This window comes from Suillus fuscotomentosus, assembly GCF_016647785.1.
Source record: "Suillus fuscotomentosus strain FC203 chromosome Unknown F5891scaffold_258, whole genome shotgun sequence".
NCBI classification, from domain to species: Eukaryota; Fungi; Basidiomycota; class Agaricomycetes; order Boletales; family Suillaceae; genus Suillus; species Suillus fuscotomentosus.
The window spans coordinates 36985-52040 of record NW_024539770.1 but is presented as its reverse complement, the minus strand read 5'-3'; the positions used below and the strand labels follow the sequence as shown (position 1 = coordinate 52040).

Genomic DNA, 15056 nt, shown 5'->3' with positions numbered 1-15056 from the left:
CCTTTGCGTCAGAACCCCACAGGCTAACGGAGCAATGAGTGCAGCGAACGGGACCACGACCACAGTCCCCTTCGGGATGCATATGCTCTCGGTGAAATTACCGGCAGCTGTGCGCAAGGGTTCGCTGAGAGGGATCACGTCTTCTTGCATAGCCTGTCATAGTCAGTTTGAGTGGTTTGTATTGCTTTGAGTTCGGAAGTACGCACTGATCGCGAGATCTCTTTGACCGGTTGCGGTAGGAGGCGAAGAACTTCATTTACCACATCACGCGGTCCAGATAGGGAAGTTTGTTCGTAAGGTCGTCATATGAGAGGGTTGGCCCAAACTCTAAGCACTCGTTGCGAAGCTTCTTTTGTATGTCTGGATTCTGCGCAAGTTCTACTAAAGCCCACTGTGGAGTTAAGAAATATGGTTGGACTTGCGAACAGTTTGAAACTTACTGTCATGCTTACTGATCAAACGCGAGTAATGGTGAATGTATAATTCTCTTGCTAGATGGATGCACATTACCTGAAGTGGTCTCAAAACTGACGAGAAGGAGAACGCTTGCCTGGCGGAGACGGAAATCAGCACCCCATCATTCAGAGGAAATCTATAATTCGTGTACCTCATCTAGTACTTCTTGTGGAGTCAGCCCCGCGCTCTCACCAGATTCCTCCGCTTTCACTATACATCAATTTTAAGGTTTAGAAATTCGCAAATGAACGATAGGACTCACAGAGTAAACCCAGACACGATTTGTCCCCCTTCTCAGCACCGCCAGTATCCTTTTCCTTGCGCGTCCGTGATAGCATCTCCTGGCATATTTTGCCAACTATCAGGCGAAGCTTTTGGGTGAACCGCATGCGAGGCAATGGCAGCTTCAGGATGGAAGGAAAGTTTTGTGCCAATATGATCAAGTTGGAAATTTTGGCGGGTGAACCAAATGCATTCAGGACGTGCGCGACGTCCGAGTCATTTCCATCGAGTGCGCCGAAGTCATGGGACAGGAGGGCTATGCCTGCACAGTCGAGTCTATGTGGCAGGTGATGAATAAGACATCAGCGGGTAGAAGGGAATAAGTATACATACGAGATATGATTCATCCTGTATAATATGTCTGAGAGTGCAGCTACGAAAATTTGGAGGAAGAAAAGTACCATTGTTGAACATCAATTACTGCGCAATGAGTTCTTTGATTCAATTCTATCTCACCGTCCCAAGCGATCACTATCTATAACACATTAAATAAAGTGCAAGGTGAATCGGTTAGTGACTGACCTTGTGAGCGGCACATTGGAAAACAGATGTCAAGCTGCGAATAGCAGCTGCGGTAAAGGCGGGGTTGAGAGCCTTGCGCTGCCTAACAAATGAGAGGAAATGACATGGATTTAGCTCAGCACCACTTGAAAGTCTCACTTCTTACCTTTTGTGACTTTCACCATCGGCCCACAATACTCCTCTTCCGATCTATTATTTGCATAAGCGCGCTGTTACCCTATAGCTGTACGACATACCGTTGTTTGAATGACGATCTTGCTGAACGGAGTTTGGTTATACAACCATGTGTCTCTTGCAAAGAAATGAGAGATTGCTTTTGGGTCCCATAATATAACCCTGGACCGTCCAAAGATATCCGGGACCTTATACACTGTACCATACTCCCTAGCCCAACGTTCGTACAGTTCAGTTGTAGCGGTGGAATTTAACAGTATCTTGGCGAATCCAAACACCCAGCCTGGGCTCTGAGGTCCTCGTATGGGTGTCCGAGTCGTTCGTTGTTTTCGGCGATAGACTTGTAGGAGATAGAGGGACGCCAGTATCACAACCGCGACAAGTGTCGTTGAGCCTGGTAGGGGTGAGATCAGGCAAAGGTCCTTAGAAGGTAAGCCAAATGTCCCTGGCGCAGTGCTTACTTTGCAACAAAGCCATTGCTGTTGACAAGATGAATCAGTACCCGCTCTCCAATGCTAGTCACAGGGTGGCGTCTGCATCAGGGCCCATCAGTGAAGTTGGCAACGGTAAGTATCTGCGGAATTTCTGCGGAACCAATATTAACAACCTGCGGTGTAATAAAATAGGATTTCCACCAAATGAAAGAAAAGAGCTGGTTGAACTGGTTCACCGGGCCTAGTCAACTGCTAATATCGGACCGATCTATGTAGCTTCACAGGGTCCAAACAGTCGGAGTATGATATCTGTGGCTGTGACGGCTGGCCCTGCCATCGACTCTCATGCTTCAAGCTATCTGAAAGACTTTGATTCTGGAGTTTGTCATCTTGCATACGAGTGACTTGGACGTCCATATCGTGAGTCCTTGAAACGTTCAACCTCGAGGTGAGCAGAATGAGTACATATACCACTACACGTTAGAGCACACCAAATTACTCACTCTCGCATTCGTCAGTACAAGTAATCTCATCTTGACATATATCATACATTACCAGGAACCACATACACATCAGTTTCCAGCATGTCCGAGCAGCTCCCCCCATATACTACGCTTCTCCAGCCCGAGCCCGAAACACCGCAGTATACTCTCCCAGAGACCTTCAACATCGGACGATGCAGCACCCAGCACCTCGTCCGCCCAGATCAGCTTAAGGCCCATCTTCAGTTGCTGGCAGCGTTCAGCCACCTTAAGCAGCGGGTAGTTGCCAATGAGAGCCTTGCTGCGGGATTAGAGTCGGACAGCGAGAAACGTTGGGTATGGTTTGTTAATTTGGCTGTTGAACGGTGCGTGCCTTACTAGCGTTCTGCGTGTGCTTACACTGTTAGTTCACTGACTGATGGAGCGCAGGTTCGAGAGGTGGTGTTTGATGATCGAGCAATCTGATACAGTGGAGCAACGTTTGCCTCCCATCGATGTCACCATGGTGTGGCATGCCTATCTCCTGAATCCGAGGCAAGCATGTCTTTAGTTCCTCATTAATGACGGACCTCATGCTTTTCTGTCTCATCTACAGCTGGTATGCGGAAGACACCGCGCGGATCTTTAAGCTGAAACCTCTCGCTCATTTCACCAACTACTTTCCTAACCTTCTCGTACGCCACATCACTTTGAATATTGTCCCGCGCTCACTAGATGTTGTGCCAGGATAACCCTGATATATTAACCACTGACGCACCACAGTATGAACGCGTTTCTGCTTGGGAACACATTACGAAATCACCGTATGACCCATTCGAATCTGCTGCGGTTCTCACACACAAATCTATTGAGTGCCCTTACTGTTACCGCACTGTCCTTTCGCGTATGTCCTTTGTGCCTCATGGTGATTTATTCTGACAGCCAACCGTAGCATTCTTGCAGCCTAACGGCAAGGGATACGCCCAGAGTGACTTTCACATCGAATGTGAATGTGCTCAGCCGATCACTAAAGAAGTTCTCGGCCTTTACAAGTTTGCGAAAAACATCGTCGAAACAACAGTACCTGATACATATTTAGCGTGGGTGTCGCGTTGCTGATCATCTTGTACGACATCTAATGCAATTTCGTATATACAGTGGAACTCTTCATACACCCCACAGCACCTACGACATCGCGCGCGGAGACACGATCAAGGAGCGTGTCCTCGACTCAAATATCATTTTCCAGCAGAACGAGGCAAGTGATCGCGCGCGCCAGATCTTGATAAACGTCCAGTATGACGCTATGCGCATGCGTACCGTGCTGAACAAGTATTTGAAGCCAAGATTGTATGTCCTATTTTTGTTGCAATGTATATGTTTTTCTAATTGAACGACAGGTTGAATAGGATGATGGGTGCCTACACGGACGACAGGGTGTTTTCACTCGATTTGGTCGGTGCTGTGAGTACACCCTTGAAGTTTGATCGTATCCAAGGACTAATGTATGTATCTAGGTCCTCCGGCAAGGCTCGTTTGTGAAGAAGATGGTCAACTTCGGATGGACCGAGGCAGGATATTTCGCCAACGAGGTGGACGCAGTAGCACTGCAACATTGCGTAGCTCGGTATCACGCGTAGGTGCTTGCTTCTTTTTTTTTACGGACGGCACAAAAACATTACTCGGCAGCTTTTTGAACATGATGGCAGAGTCTCCTGGCTCGTTCTTCGTGCCCACGCTCGACATCGATCTCGGGTGGCATACTCATCAACTTATGGCGAGTCAGTATCAAAAGGACTGCCTCTCTTTCGTAGGACGATATGTCGATCAGTAGGTGCTGACGAGTACAATTCGGGAACACACATTGAATACATGTCTTTCAGTGATGATAAGGTGGAAGAAGGTCACCTCGCGACCTCCTTCGACCTCACCTGTCGTGCTTGGAATGTAAGCTATCATCCCTTGGATTTAGATATTTCCATCAAAACTTCTCTAAATCGTACCAGGAGCGTTATCATGTACCCTACATGTACTGCGGGTGTCCACTACCTGGAGATACAATCGGCCAAAAGCTCCGATGCCTCCTTTTCTCTCAAGCCGCCAGCAACGTGCCTTCAGTCCCTCCCAAAACTGACGCACGTGCTGCCACGCACCCAAACGATCACAACGTTGTGTTTACCTTGCACAACATGTCCGCAAACCTGCGTCGCCGGGAGAACCGTGCATGCAAAACAGGGGTGCGGAGGCTGCGGGCAGAACGAAACGGGAGGGCTGTGAAGAAGGATGGGAATGTTGATCATGCCATTGCATGTTTATATCCTGTGCCGATGTTTCGTTACTACCTCGGTGGCTCCGTTACTGCTACTGGGGCGATAGTGAATGGAGGTTTGAGGTCTGTAGCGGTGAGTGTTATTGCTGTGTTTGGAGAATGATGTGTGCTAATACCATGCTTACAGGGGGCAGATGGCTGTTCGATTGGTGCCCCACCGTGTAGCTGGTCTGATGCTGGTGGGACGGGATGTGGAGGTGGCTGTGGAGGTGGTTGTGGTGGCGGCTGTGGTGGAGGTAGTGTGCATGCTGGTGGGACGGGATGTGACGGTGGTTGCGGAAGCGGATGTGGAGGTGGCTGCGGGGGTGGTTGTGGAGGCGGATGTGGGGGCAGGTAAATCAAACTGCCTGTAATATTTCGAGTGTATCTATGCATGTAAGCTTATCTGTGATGCTCTGAAGATGTTTGCTCGGTATCAGATACCGTGTTGTGTCTTGATTGGTCTCATAGCATCATGACAGTGACTTCGTGCCAGCTATGTAGCAGTACCGATATCAGTCGATTGCTTACGAGTTTGAATTTTGTTCTGCAGCTCATCACCCGCGCCATCCATCATCTCAAGATCACCGAACTCGAACTTGCAGTGGGGATAATCGCTTTGGTTCTCAACTTCTTGACCTACGCTTTTTTACTCTATCTCTCTTTGAGACTCCGAGCTTGGAATTAAGCCCGATGAGTATCATTGTCGTTCTATTATGTCGTACCTTGCGGCACGTGCTATCCTCTTGGTCGTGTCGCATTTAGTATCACGACAATTCAACTATTCATATTACACCAGTACTATCATTGTAACTCGTCACCTCCAAACGTCTCTGTCAAATATTCAGTGTATCCTTCAATCAATGTATGAGAGACCCTCTCGGCTTCCTGAGCGATTCTGCAATTCCTAGGAACGTTTCGGCAAGTTGTACCTAAAGACGACGTTAAACACGCCCCACATGCGTTCGTACAGTAGCACTCTTACCGTGTCTAAGGCCTGCGTATATGAAGACGCGACTGTTGCTGCCGGTGGGGCCAAAGGATCTCTTGGGGCGTTGTTCTGGATGTCAAGTGCAATTTGAGTCATTCGTCGCAAGGAGGTAGAAGCTCTATCTGGACCGAATGATACTGCGTGGAAAGACAAAGCTTTGCTAGAGATTGTGTTACAGGTTGCCAATCCAACCAAACAAATAGGCCACGAACCCAAGACGAACCGCGGAGCGGCACAAATCTTGAACAGTTTGATCCGCAATATGGCACTCGCCATCCGACAAAAATATGATTACAGGGCTCCTAAAAGCAATGTTAAAAATCTTGGACGTGTTTAAGGGAAGACCAACGCACCTTTCCGTGCTCCAATGTTGTTCCATGACCGATTGGGCCCGCTGAATTGCTGCAGTAAAGTTCGTGCCTCCATCGGCGTCATAACGCAAAACGGCATCAAGTAATTGGTCTGGAGAACTGACGAAATCGTGTACTAGGGCATTCGCAATGGAATGATCAAACAAAATAACACTGTATGAGTCGCGTCGGGCTGCTTGTTGACCACCAATCGCTACAGCACGGGCAGACCAGAAGCTATATAGGGAAGACAGCACAGCACCAAACCGGTTGTTAGAGCGTCGCACGATTCTGTCCGAGGCAGGCGTGTTCGGGAGGGGATGTCTGTCACCAGAGGCCATGGAGCCAGATCTACTAATAATCAGCAATAGCAGCCAAAAAAACATTGTCTCGCACCTATCAGCTACAAAGATTCTGGATGTATATTGATTAACATCACTGCAACTGGACCTAGCAGATCACTCACACATGGAATGGTTGCTGCATGATCACAGGGCTCCTGCATGAGAAGATATGTCCGTCATTGGAAACATATCCTAAACCAACTTGGGCATTGTTAGGATCCATCGGCAGGTGAAACAAAGGCGAAGTACAATAGGATGGCTGAGCAGCATTTCCGGCTGCAGCAGTATGCTCGGGGCCTGACAAGACACTAAATCGCCAATGGGACAAGCACAGAATGAACCATACCGCCACACATCAAGTCACTAACAAGAGCATGGATTCAATTGTGTTATCACACTTTGAAACATCCAAAACACACCACTCGGCGAAATTTGCTTGCTCCTCGCGAGAATAAGGGCCTTTGAAGCCTGCGGACTGTGTAAGCCCAGTGAGTACAACCACAAAATTACTCACCAGCCTACCGCCAGAAGATATCGTGTGTCAAAAAATCTTTGGGACGGTCCGGGTGTGGTAACAGTCTCTTGAAAATATGCTGAGCTTCATTGTTTCCTATGTATGCGGCGGCATCCGAGGCGCGACAGTAGTCAATGTGAACATGTCTGCCTACCGCCTGACAAACGAGGTTGCACATCATCGGTGCGCCCTCATCATTTGACGAGAAGCGACGGCCTTCGACCTCGAGACCCGTATCATCTGGGCCATCGACTGCCCATCGTGACGAGGACATGGATCCGTGTCTCGTTTCATGCTCTTGCTGCGGATGACCTGATGTAAGGGTTCGTGAAACGTGACTGCCGAGGTGCACAGGGTGTACCTACCGAGCGGCAATGTACAATAGTAGCCACAGTGATCACACCTGAAACGACGAGAATGAATGAGGAAAGACCGCAAAAGCGGAAGAAAGTTTCTAACTTCGCTCTGCAGAAATGTACCACTCTTTGATCCAAACTATGGTTGTGCCGACCTGTATGGGCTACAAGGCCTGGTGGTATCGACTTGGCACATCTCAGTCGTTTAGCCACTGTTGAGGGCGAATAAGTGACAGTATCAGAGGTTATCAACCCAACACACCTTGCGAGTACTGCGAACCAAGATCGTACATCAATTCAGAAAATAATGTCCAAGACAGAAACAGAACGCCACCTTCGTGTACTGAAACGTCTCGTGCCTTCCGGTGAACGTCGCCTCGATCGATTGTGGCGCAGTCTCAATTTCGCAGATACCCTCGGCAGTGCATTGCACGGAACACGAATGCTCCTCCCTATTTGAAATTCAATTCTCAGATACAAAGATACACAGGATGATTGTCGACAAACCCGCAGAGATGGATAGCGCCGTCTTCCAAGCCGTGAAGATGGTCGGTATTCGCACAGAGTCTCTTGCAAAGTTGGCAAGGGAAAGAGCAAAGTCGAGCATCGCACAGGTGTTGGTCATGATTCATGTCACTGTGGAAAATTAGATGTCAGAAGGTGGTGCAAGCGTTCATTTGATGACTTGCCTTGCAATGCCACAAGTACCGCGACAAGGGGGAGTGGTTCCGTCATCCAACCTGAGCTTTGACAGATCGCAGGGCTAGAGGCCTTTTAAGCACGTGAAATGGCTGTTCTAGGGTCAAACATACCTGACCACAGGCATGCACAATAGCAGCACACAGATGGTCATCTTCTGCGTGACCGATCACCTAAAAGACAAGCTCAACGACCTTTTACACAACGATAAAGAGGATCCATCTCACCTTCGTACACTCATCCAGACATCCCTGTCTCCCGGAAAATTTGCAGGCTTGACCACAGAGATGCGCATTAACAACACATCTAGAAGGGGTGATGAGCTCGTGCATGGATACGATCATGAAAGGCTTAACATGTGGTTACCCGGATGCCCCGCTCTGAGATGCTTCAGTTTACTGGCCCACTGAAAAGATTGATGACTTACGACATGGTGCAAGCCTTTGTCTCTCCCGATGACGTACAAAAATCACAAGAATGTATGCATTCATGAGAGGTCAGGCAGTCATGTTGTCCGTCATGCAATCTGCTCTGAATGCAGAGCAGCTCGCAACTTCCACACTTCATCATGCACAACTGCAAGTTGCTCTTCAAATCCACTGTCGCGCTTTCAAACGTTCTCATGAGCTCGTCGATGCTTGCCTGCCCGTTTTGGAATCGAGCGACGTTGGACGATATCCACTCGCGGACACGGGCGACGCGCAAATTGACCAGACTGTCGATGTGAGCGATCAAATTCTCGATCCAAAGATCCTCCGGCACGTGATGGCGAGAACCATAGTCTTCCCATGCATGAGACAGAACTTGGAGAGCGGTCTCGCGAGAAGGAGATTGTGGCCCTCCTGCCAATGAAAATTCAGCTGGAGTATCGGGCATCCCGATCGGGACATCATCATCCAGATTCTTCATAACGCCGGTTAAACACGATTGCAATGAAAGGCAGTAGAAGCGTTCCACACCTTCAGAGGTTCCGGGTCGGGGTTAACTTCTTGCAGTCCAAATGCCAACGCATTTGGCAACATGGCTAATAGAAGTTGTGCTCGATGCGAGGCCATCGATTCTGCGGTGTGTTGTTGATGAACTGAACTACGGATGCTGTAAGAGTACTACGCACGTGACAGAGCACCCCAATCATTTGCCTGCACGAGTTCTGATGACTGGTCTCAAAATGTACGACAAGTGAATCATACCTTCAGTTTCGCCATCAAGGTCTTCATGACATGAAGGAATTCTCCTGCTGTATGATGCGTCAATTTTTGTTTGTCCAGTCGACGTTTGAGAGTCGGGAACAGCTTATAGAATTCCTGCGACTCAATTACCGGCCTGCATGGAACAATCAACCAATGATACCATGAGAAACATCTCACATACCAAGGGATGATATTCAACTGCCCAGCGTGAAGGCGAGAAATGAAGTTGGCCTCTTGTTCATCTTGAACTATCTGCTGAAACTTGAGGGCGAACCTGAGTGACGATTTGAGTATGCATTCATGGGGACACTGTCTGGAGCGTACTCTCTAGTGATTTCTGCTTTGTCCGAATCCACGACATCCTAGAAGTCGATATGTCAAAACACATAAAAAACAAATTTCAAGAGATGGGAAAGTACTTTAATTATGATCACCAACGTTGATTGAAATAGACTCGGGTTAGATGCTGGGTCGAGGACGGTCGAGCTTGATTGGAATGACTGGAATAAGCCTGTGATGTCTCGGCTTAAGGCGAAGTTGTTCCGAAATAGCACCTACGTAAACGACATCAGGCAACCATGAGAAACACAGCGGGCAACAAACCAAGTTAGAGATCGCAGTATTGAATAGCACGAGCAATGTATCTTCTTGAGCAGAACGCTCAATACTATGAACACCTATTAAAGAAAGATATCAATATGAAACATCCACTGATGGTTTGATTCGACATACCTTCAAAATCCAAAGCAACAATAAGAGCATCTTTAGTCGGAGTTACCGACATCCAAACCCCTTCTGTCGTACGCATGGCCGATCCCGCGAATGACGTATCCACAAGATGGTTCAAGGAAAAGCTCTTCCCCACCGATTGTTCGCCCATGGACGACACAACTTTGACCGGCTTGAAGAAGATGGCACCAGATAAAGTCAGTATCGCTCGACTGGAGGCGTTCATATATCATACCTTTTTCGCCATGTATGACTGGAACAAAGATTCATACCAACCAAAAGACAGGTGATTGACAATGCGGTTAACATCTGCACCGAGGAGGGACTTCTCAAGTTCGGTTGAATATACACCATCCTTGAGTGGAATGAAACGATTCTCCCTCGTCACTGCGATGTGAATTGGAATGAGGCAGAGGATGTCCACCAACCATTCCCCGGCTCTGAACTTCGACACGCTCCAGTCTGCAGCTCTAAGGAGGCTATTGGAAAAATCGGAATATGTAGTGGCAGAGATGCTCATTGATTTTAGGATGGTTCCCGTTGGCTTCTTTGACGTCCTTTCAAAGTTGTAAATAAGGTCGTGGAAGTGCGGTGAGAACATATGATGGTCCCGATTTGTAATGAACACCAATGTTCGCGGACATCTATTACTGGACGATGTGATCGTCTCCCGCTGAACAGCAGGGAGAACCGGGAAACGAGTCCACACGTCTGCGTGACAATCAATGAGACAGTTGTGTGCAGTGGCGTGCTCGGACTGAGAAGCTCCTCCTCGGCCGCCTTTCTCTTTGAAGGTAAACTCCGTTACCCTGCGAGTGATGTCGAGAGCGAATGATCGACAAGAATTTGAGTCAATGTCAAGCGTGACTAGATGAACGATGCTCCTTTTTATCAAAGAAGTCAATAGCAGCGGTTGATCCAAGGGAAGATCAGAAATTTCGAGCGGGACGCCATCCGTCGAGCCGAAGGTACTCCAGTGATAGGCAGTCAAGGTCAATTCAGAGCCACACACGTGAGCGGCAATCAAACAAGAACCATCTGGAGTGGAGTAAACTGCCTTAGGTATCTGAATGAGATTAAGTGTTGCGGGTCTGTCATACGCATATTAGCAGTCATCATTTACTGTAAGTTAAGCTCCTACCTAAACTGCATCGTTGTCAAGGAGTATATTCTGGCTTGTGCCAATGAATCGACGAGCAGTAGCTCTTCGCTACCACAGATGAAGCACGCATGAATGATTGAGACTCCTTCACCATACCACTGAGTCAAGTTGATCGCACTGCCAGAAGCCTGGAAACCACGGGTGTTGTCATGAACAAAGATGTGCAACAAAAGCTGATGTCACGTTCGTTAGACGCGCCCAGAAGATTACTTGTGAAACCAACCTTCTCTCTAGCCACGACACTGAGCAATCGTTTCGACTCGTCAAATGCGAGAATAAATTCGCCGATTTTATCGCGATTCAGCTTTTTCCCGCGGCTCTGATGAGTCAAGGCGCCTTCGATCGCGTGGAGGCTTTCCAGGAACACCATTAGGTTCCCATGTCGATCAGTCGTTGCGAGTAAGATCTTATCGCCTGAAAGAAGTTGCGCTCTCCTAAGTCAACAACGTCAATTCATTGATGCATCACAATGTCAAAAATACTGACGCGACTGAATCTCCGAGAGGCAACTTGAAAGAGTACATGTGCCTGCCAGTGAACTTCGGCGAGGGAATCATGGTAGGGTCCATTTTTAATGAGTGTTGATCATGTTCCATCAGCTGCATGAGATGAACAGAGAATTCACAAACAGGGTCCTGGAAATATTCTCTTTGGCCAGAGATGAATATATTTGCTGTTATCAATAATTTCGTCAGAGTTCGTATATACGAGATTAACTGACTTACAAGAGTAATATTTTCGTATCTCCTCGACGGAATCGATGACGAAGGTGTACCTATGGACTTGAGATGAAGGCGAAGTAAAATAAGTGCGGAACCACTAACGCATGAGACCCTGTTTGCGAAAGATCGTTGATTTCATGGATGAACGTCCTCCGCAACTCAGTAAGTTGCTCCTCTTCATGGCTGGCAGCTTCTCTCTGAACCTGAAGCGAGCATTGTTCGGTTTGTGTGCGCAGTGCAAAATGCACTAAAAATCGGGTCTGCTTCGTCAAGTTTGATCTAAAGTGATCCAGAGCAGCTGCCCTAGTGTCTTCCACGATTTTTCGCAAGATAGGGGGCATTTCGACATTATCCAACTCCGTGAGGAACTGAGTGTCGCTGATAGAATCGGCGTCCACCTCCTTTAACGTCTTACCGAAGAGAGGCAAATCCAGGTCAGGTAAGACAATCGAACTGCCAGTGAATTTACTCCAAAAAGTGTATACCATTCCTCTGGGCTTCTCAGGCGGAATGTTTCCTTTGCTGATCGATTTCAAGGTTTCCTTAACGTGTGTCATGTCCTCGTGGAGAATGATATTGATGAGAGTTTCACTGGATTCCTTCGGCATATCAGCAGAGTTACGAAGGACATTCCGGGCCATGCAGATCCGTTCTTTGCCGTCCTTGAAATTTCGCGTGTTGATTTTCCCCGAATGCTCCTTGCCACGAAGCTCTTTCCCTATCTCTGGATATAAGGCAATGAGATCATTGAGCTCATCTGCACAACTGATTAATAAGATGTAGAGCCTCGCAAACATAACATACTTCGCATTGCATGATGTTCCTGTTCATGTCCGGTGGGATGCGGAGAGGGATCGACAGCGGAGGTACTTGAAAAATATTAGCGATACACGAGGACCTGTTGTGTGTATAACTCACGAAGAGCCGGTACCGACTGGAACATCAGCCACACACGAATCTGTAAATAGTATTATTCCAGGACAAATTGATTACACGGAGGACGGACCTAGAGTCGACTGGCCGCCCTGCTCACGTTCTGTAGGACATGGGAGAGACTCGCGAGTGAAAGTACTAGAGCTCGATTAGACATAGGTAAAGTGTGCGAGCTAAAAACGCACGGAAATTTCTGGATGATAGCATCGACCAAGGCCTGATGAAAGACCTTGGTCAGAAGAGGCTCCCCCCTCTTCACGTCCTCTGTAACCCTCGTTGTCTCTGACTCCTTGTTGGACCTAGTATTCGATGAGATAGTCGTGCATTGCTGCCGAAACTGTTGACACTGTTGTCGGAAACGATCACGGATGCCACTGTATAGCAGAATGTTCAGGGCGTCTGCATCCAGGCCCTCACTGATCAGTAAGGCATCACTCTTTCTATGGAAGTGTCAAATGACGGCCGAAGTCAAGCTGCTTAGTGTAATACCCACAGGTAATTGCCCAACTGGACGCTGGTTAACGATTGATTTTTCATGGATTCAGCATTGAGCCTGCCCGGCTGAAATGCGACGGTCATGAACCCTTGAGTCGTTTCACCATGCAACAATTCGGGCTTAAGCAAGTCCACTGGTGCCTCTGGGTAAGGCTGGGGCATGGCTATATGCTTGGACGTAGCCTATAGAAGCGGCTCTAAGCACTCAACTACTCATATCGATAAACTGGACTAACCTTGAACCCCGGGCGCGGCTTTACTGCCTCTTCCTGCTCATTGGTTTTCGCAACTTCAAAAGTGAACAGCCTACTGGACTCATCATGATCTTCGTCCAGATCCATGACGGTGTCTTCGCCTTCCTGGGAATTCCATACGATAGATCGAGCATGCTCTGGGGAAATGAGTGATGTGACTTGATCACACATTTTCATGAGGTATCTGTTTTTGTCAGGAGCAAGTGTCTAAACCAAGAAAGACTCGACGGACCTCATAAAGGTCACGCGGTTGCGTCTCACAGACGAAGGGGCTGAGTCATCCCATGTCGAATCCTCCGGCCAGTAGATGAGGAAAAGTTGTTGGTCAGGTGTAGCCTCGCAAACTGCACGGACGATGTACAGCCCGGAACGAAGACTCGGCATTGAAACGTTGGAGTCACTTTGGTTCGTAATGAGTTGCTTTGCGCTACAGGAGAAAGTTTATCAAGGTGTCAATCTGAATACTGGCACCGATCTCACATTTCTTCATCGACAACACCCAGAGACGACAGGAGTCGTACAATTTCACTCTTACTTCCGTACACGCCAACAGGCTTCACGATGAAGCGGTCTAAAGCGCTGAAGTTTACTTTCGTCATAGACACATATGTGCCTGGGCAAACACTGTTGATGAATGCACGGAGTGAGTCTTGCGCTATGATAACTTTGTCCACTAAAACTAAAAGTCAACGAAGGCAAGGCTTGTCAAGGATGATGAAGATACCTAGCCCACCACTCCCTTCTTCATTAATCAAATCCAACACTCGATACATCCCATTAATCGACTGGGCAAGGTCACGAGCATCATTATGCGGAGAGGAATCTTCTACGTCCATCTGAATGAGAACGTAAGAACTCCAGCCCACATCATGATGACCGCAAGCCTAAAGGAAGTGGACCTACAAAGTCTTCTGCATCACCGGATCTTACTGAATGATAGAAGTCGTCCGAATCCTCGGACATGCAAATAGAGTCTGCCGCATCACCTTTCAACGCTGGGGGTGCTTGTGATGCCAAGGGCTCATCATCATCGTCCATCTCGTCGATCATGATCGATGGTGTAGATGCACGGGAATATGAGCCCTGGGCAAAACGAAAACTGCTATCGCCACGATCTGTGCAGAATCCAGATTATGAACGATAGCTTTCCTGTATGTAAAGTGCACTAACCGACTCCTTTCCCCTTGTCTATCTTCTGCTTGAAGGGCTGTATAGATTGACTGGTACTGACTGGGAACAGCCTTGGTGGTTCATACGATTCGTCCATGATAGTGGATGAATGTGAAGAAGGGTTGAGGGACCACCGTGTTTATATAGTTAGTGTTACGGTCTAGTGCCTCCGACTCGGCGAGGTAACCCTATATATAGTTAACTCAGCGAGTACTACGTAATTAACTCATTATTGTACACGGCAAATCCTGTAATTTGTAATCCGAATATAGTGCAAAAAGGATAACTCGGGTGTACGTCAGACATAAAGCTTGGGTATCCTGAGCCAATTTCGTACAAAATCAAAATATATCATCTCGCATCACTTTCTAAGTGTCATTTCAGTAATGGTACTCAGAGTAAAATGGGAATTTTCGGTAAAGCTCGGTAAAGCTCGGTAACTTCGGTTAGAAACTGACAATTCAGGCAGGAACAACACGCATAGGACATGCGGCACATCGGCATAGTTTC

The 15056-nt window shown here is 47.8% G+C and overlaps 3 protein-coding genes across 3 annotated transcripts; 1 reads left to right on the top strand and 2 right to left on the bottom strand.

The window, feature by feature from the left end:
- Window positions 1-271: 271 nt before the first annotated feature.
- F5891DRAFT_1082399 (cytochrome P450) lies at window positions 272-2189 on the bottom strand. The gene is made up of 9 exons (XM_041363441.1): window positions 1896-2189; window positions 1497-1828; window positions 1406-1449; window positions 1261-1342; window positions 1140-1213; window positions 1072-1086; window positions 719-1014; window positions 608-666; window positions 272-550 (listed from the first exon to the last, which is right to left on the bottom strand). The coding sequence occupies exons 1-9, from the start codon at window positions 1909-1911 to the stop codon at window positions 449-451; spliced, it is 1020 nt and encodes a 339-aa protein (XP_041216632.1). The 5' UTR covers window positions 1912-2189; the 3' UTR covers window positions 272-448.
- Window positions 2190-2452: 263 nt separating this feature from the next.
- F5891DRAFT_968256 (uncharacterized protein) lies at window positions 2453-4995 on the top strand (the record flags this gene model as incomplete). Its single annotated transcript, XM_041376297.1, has 12 exons — window positions 2453-2715; window positions 2780-2899; window positions 2946-3024; window positions 3077-3233; window positions 3282-3429; window positions 3488-3679; window positions 3730-3793; window positions 3847-3965; window positions 4019-4159; window positions 4213-4276; window positions 4336-4735; window positions 4793-4995. The coding sequence occupies 12 exons, from the start codon at window positions 2453-2455 to the stop codon at window positions 4993-4995; spliced, it is 1950 nt and encodes a 649-aa protein (XP_041216631.1).
- Window positions 4996-5296: 301 nt separating this feature from the next.
- F5891DRAFT_1082392 (uncharacterized protein) lies at window positions 5297-14683 on the bottom strand. The gene is made up of 38 exons (XM_041363440.1): window positions 14547-14683; window positions 14101-14491; window positions 13857-14049; window positions 13609-13803; window positions 13359-13560; window positions 13121-13305; window positions 12813-13067; window positions 12701-12765; window positions 12613-12652; window positions 12499-12563; window positions 11797-12451; window positions 11698-11747; window positions 11459-11645; window positions 11196-11406; window positions 10952-11145; window positions 10046-10901; window positions 9814-9982; window positions 9685-9758; window positions 9501-9635; window positions 9406-9443; window positions 9263-9355; window positions 9082-9214; window positions 9006-9030; window positions 8851-8951; window positions 8319-8794; window positions 8248-8271; window positions 8119-8197; window positions 8005-8064; window positions 7882-7955; window positions 7700-7828; window positions 7517-7644; window positions 7270-7404; window positions 6845-7148; window positions 6445-6630; window positions 5982-6332; window positions 5841-5930; window positions 5623-5788; window positions 5297-5569 (listed from the first exon to the last, which is right to left on the bottom strand). The coding sequence occupies exons 2-38, from the start codon at window positions 14210-14212 to the stop codon at window positions 5498-5500; spliced, it is 6507 nt and encodes a 2168-aa protein (XP_041216630.1). The 5' UTR covers window positions 14213-14491; window positions 14547-14683; the 3' UTR covers window positions 5297-5497.
- Between the last annotated feature and the right edge of the window lie 373 nt (window positions 14684-15056).

What these genes read in the sequence shown, in the direction of transcription:
- F5891DRAFT_1082399 (XM_041363441.1), bottom strand. An exon ending in GATGGTGAAAGTCACAAAAG is followed by an intron (nt 1,343 to 1,405) that starts GTAAGAAGTGAG and finishes CTCATTTGTTAG; the next exon opens with GCAGCGCAAGGCTCTCAACC. An exon ending in TCCAATGTGCCGCTCACAAG is followed by an intron (nt 1,214 to 1,260) that starts GTCAGTCACTAA and finishes AATGTGTTATAG; the next exon opens with ATAGTGATCGCTTGGGACGG.
- F5891DRAFT_1082392 (XM_041363440.1), bottom strand. Translation starts at nt 14,212, where the DNA reads ATGGACGTAGAAGATTCCTCTCCGCATAATGATGCTCGTGACCTTGCC. An exon ending in GGTGTTGTCGATGAAGAAAT is followed by an intron (nt 13,804 to 13,856) that starts GTGAGATCGGTG and finishes TTTCTCCTGTAG; the next exon opens with CGCAAAGCAACTCATTACGA. An exon ending in CCTCTCGGAGATTCAGTCGC is followed by an intron (nt 11,407 to 11,458) that starts GTCAGTATTTTT and finishes TTGTTGACTTAG; the next exon opens with GAGAGCGCAACTTCTTTCAG.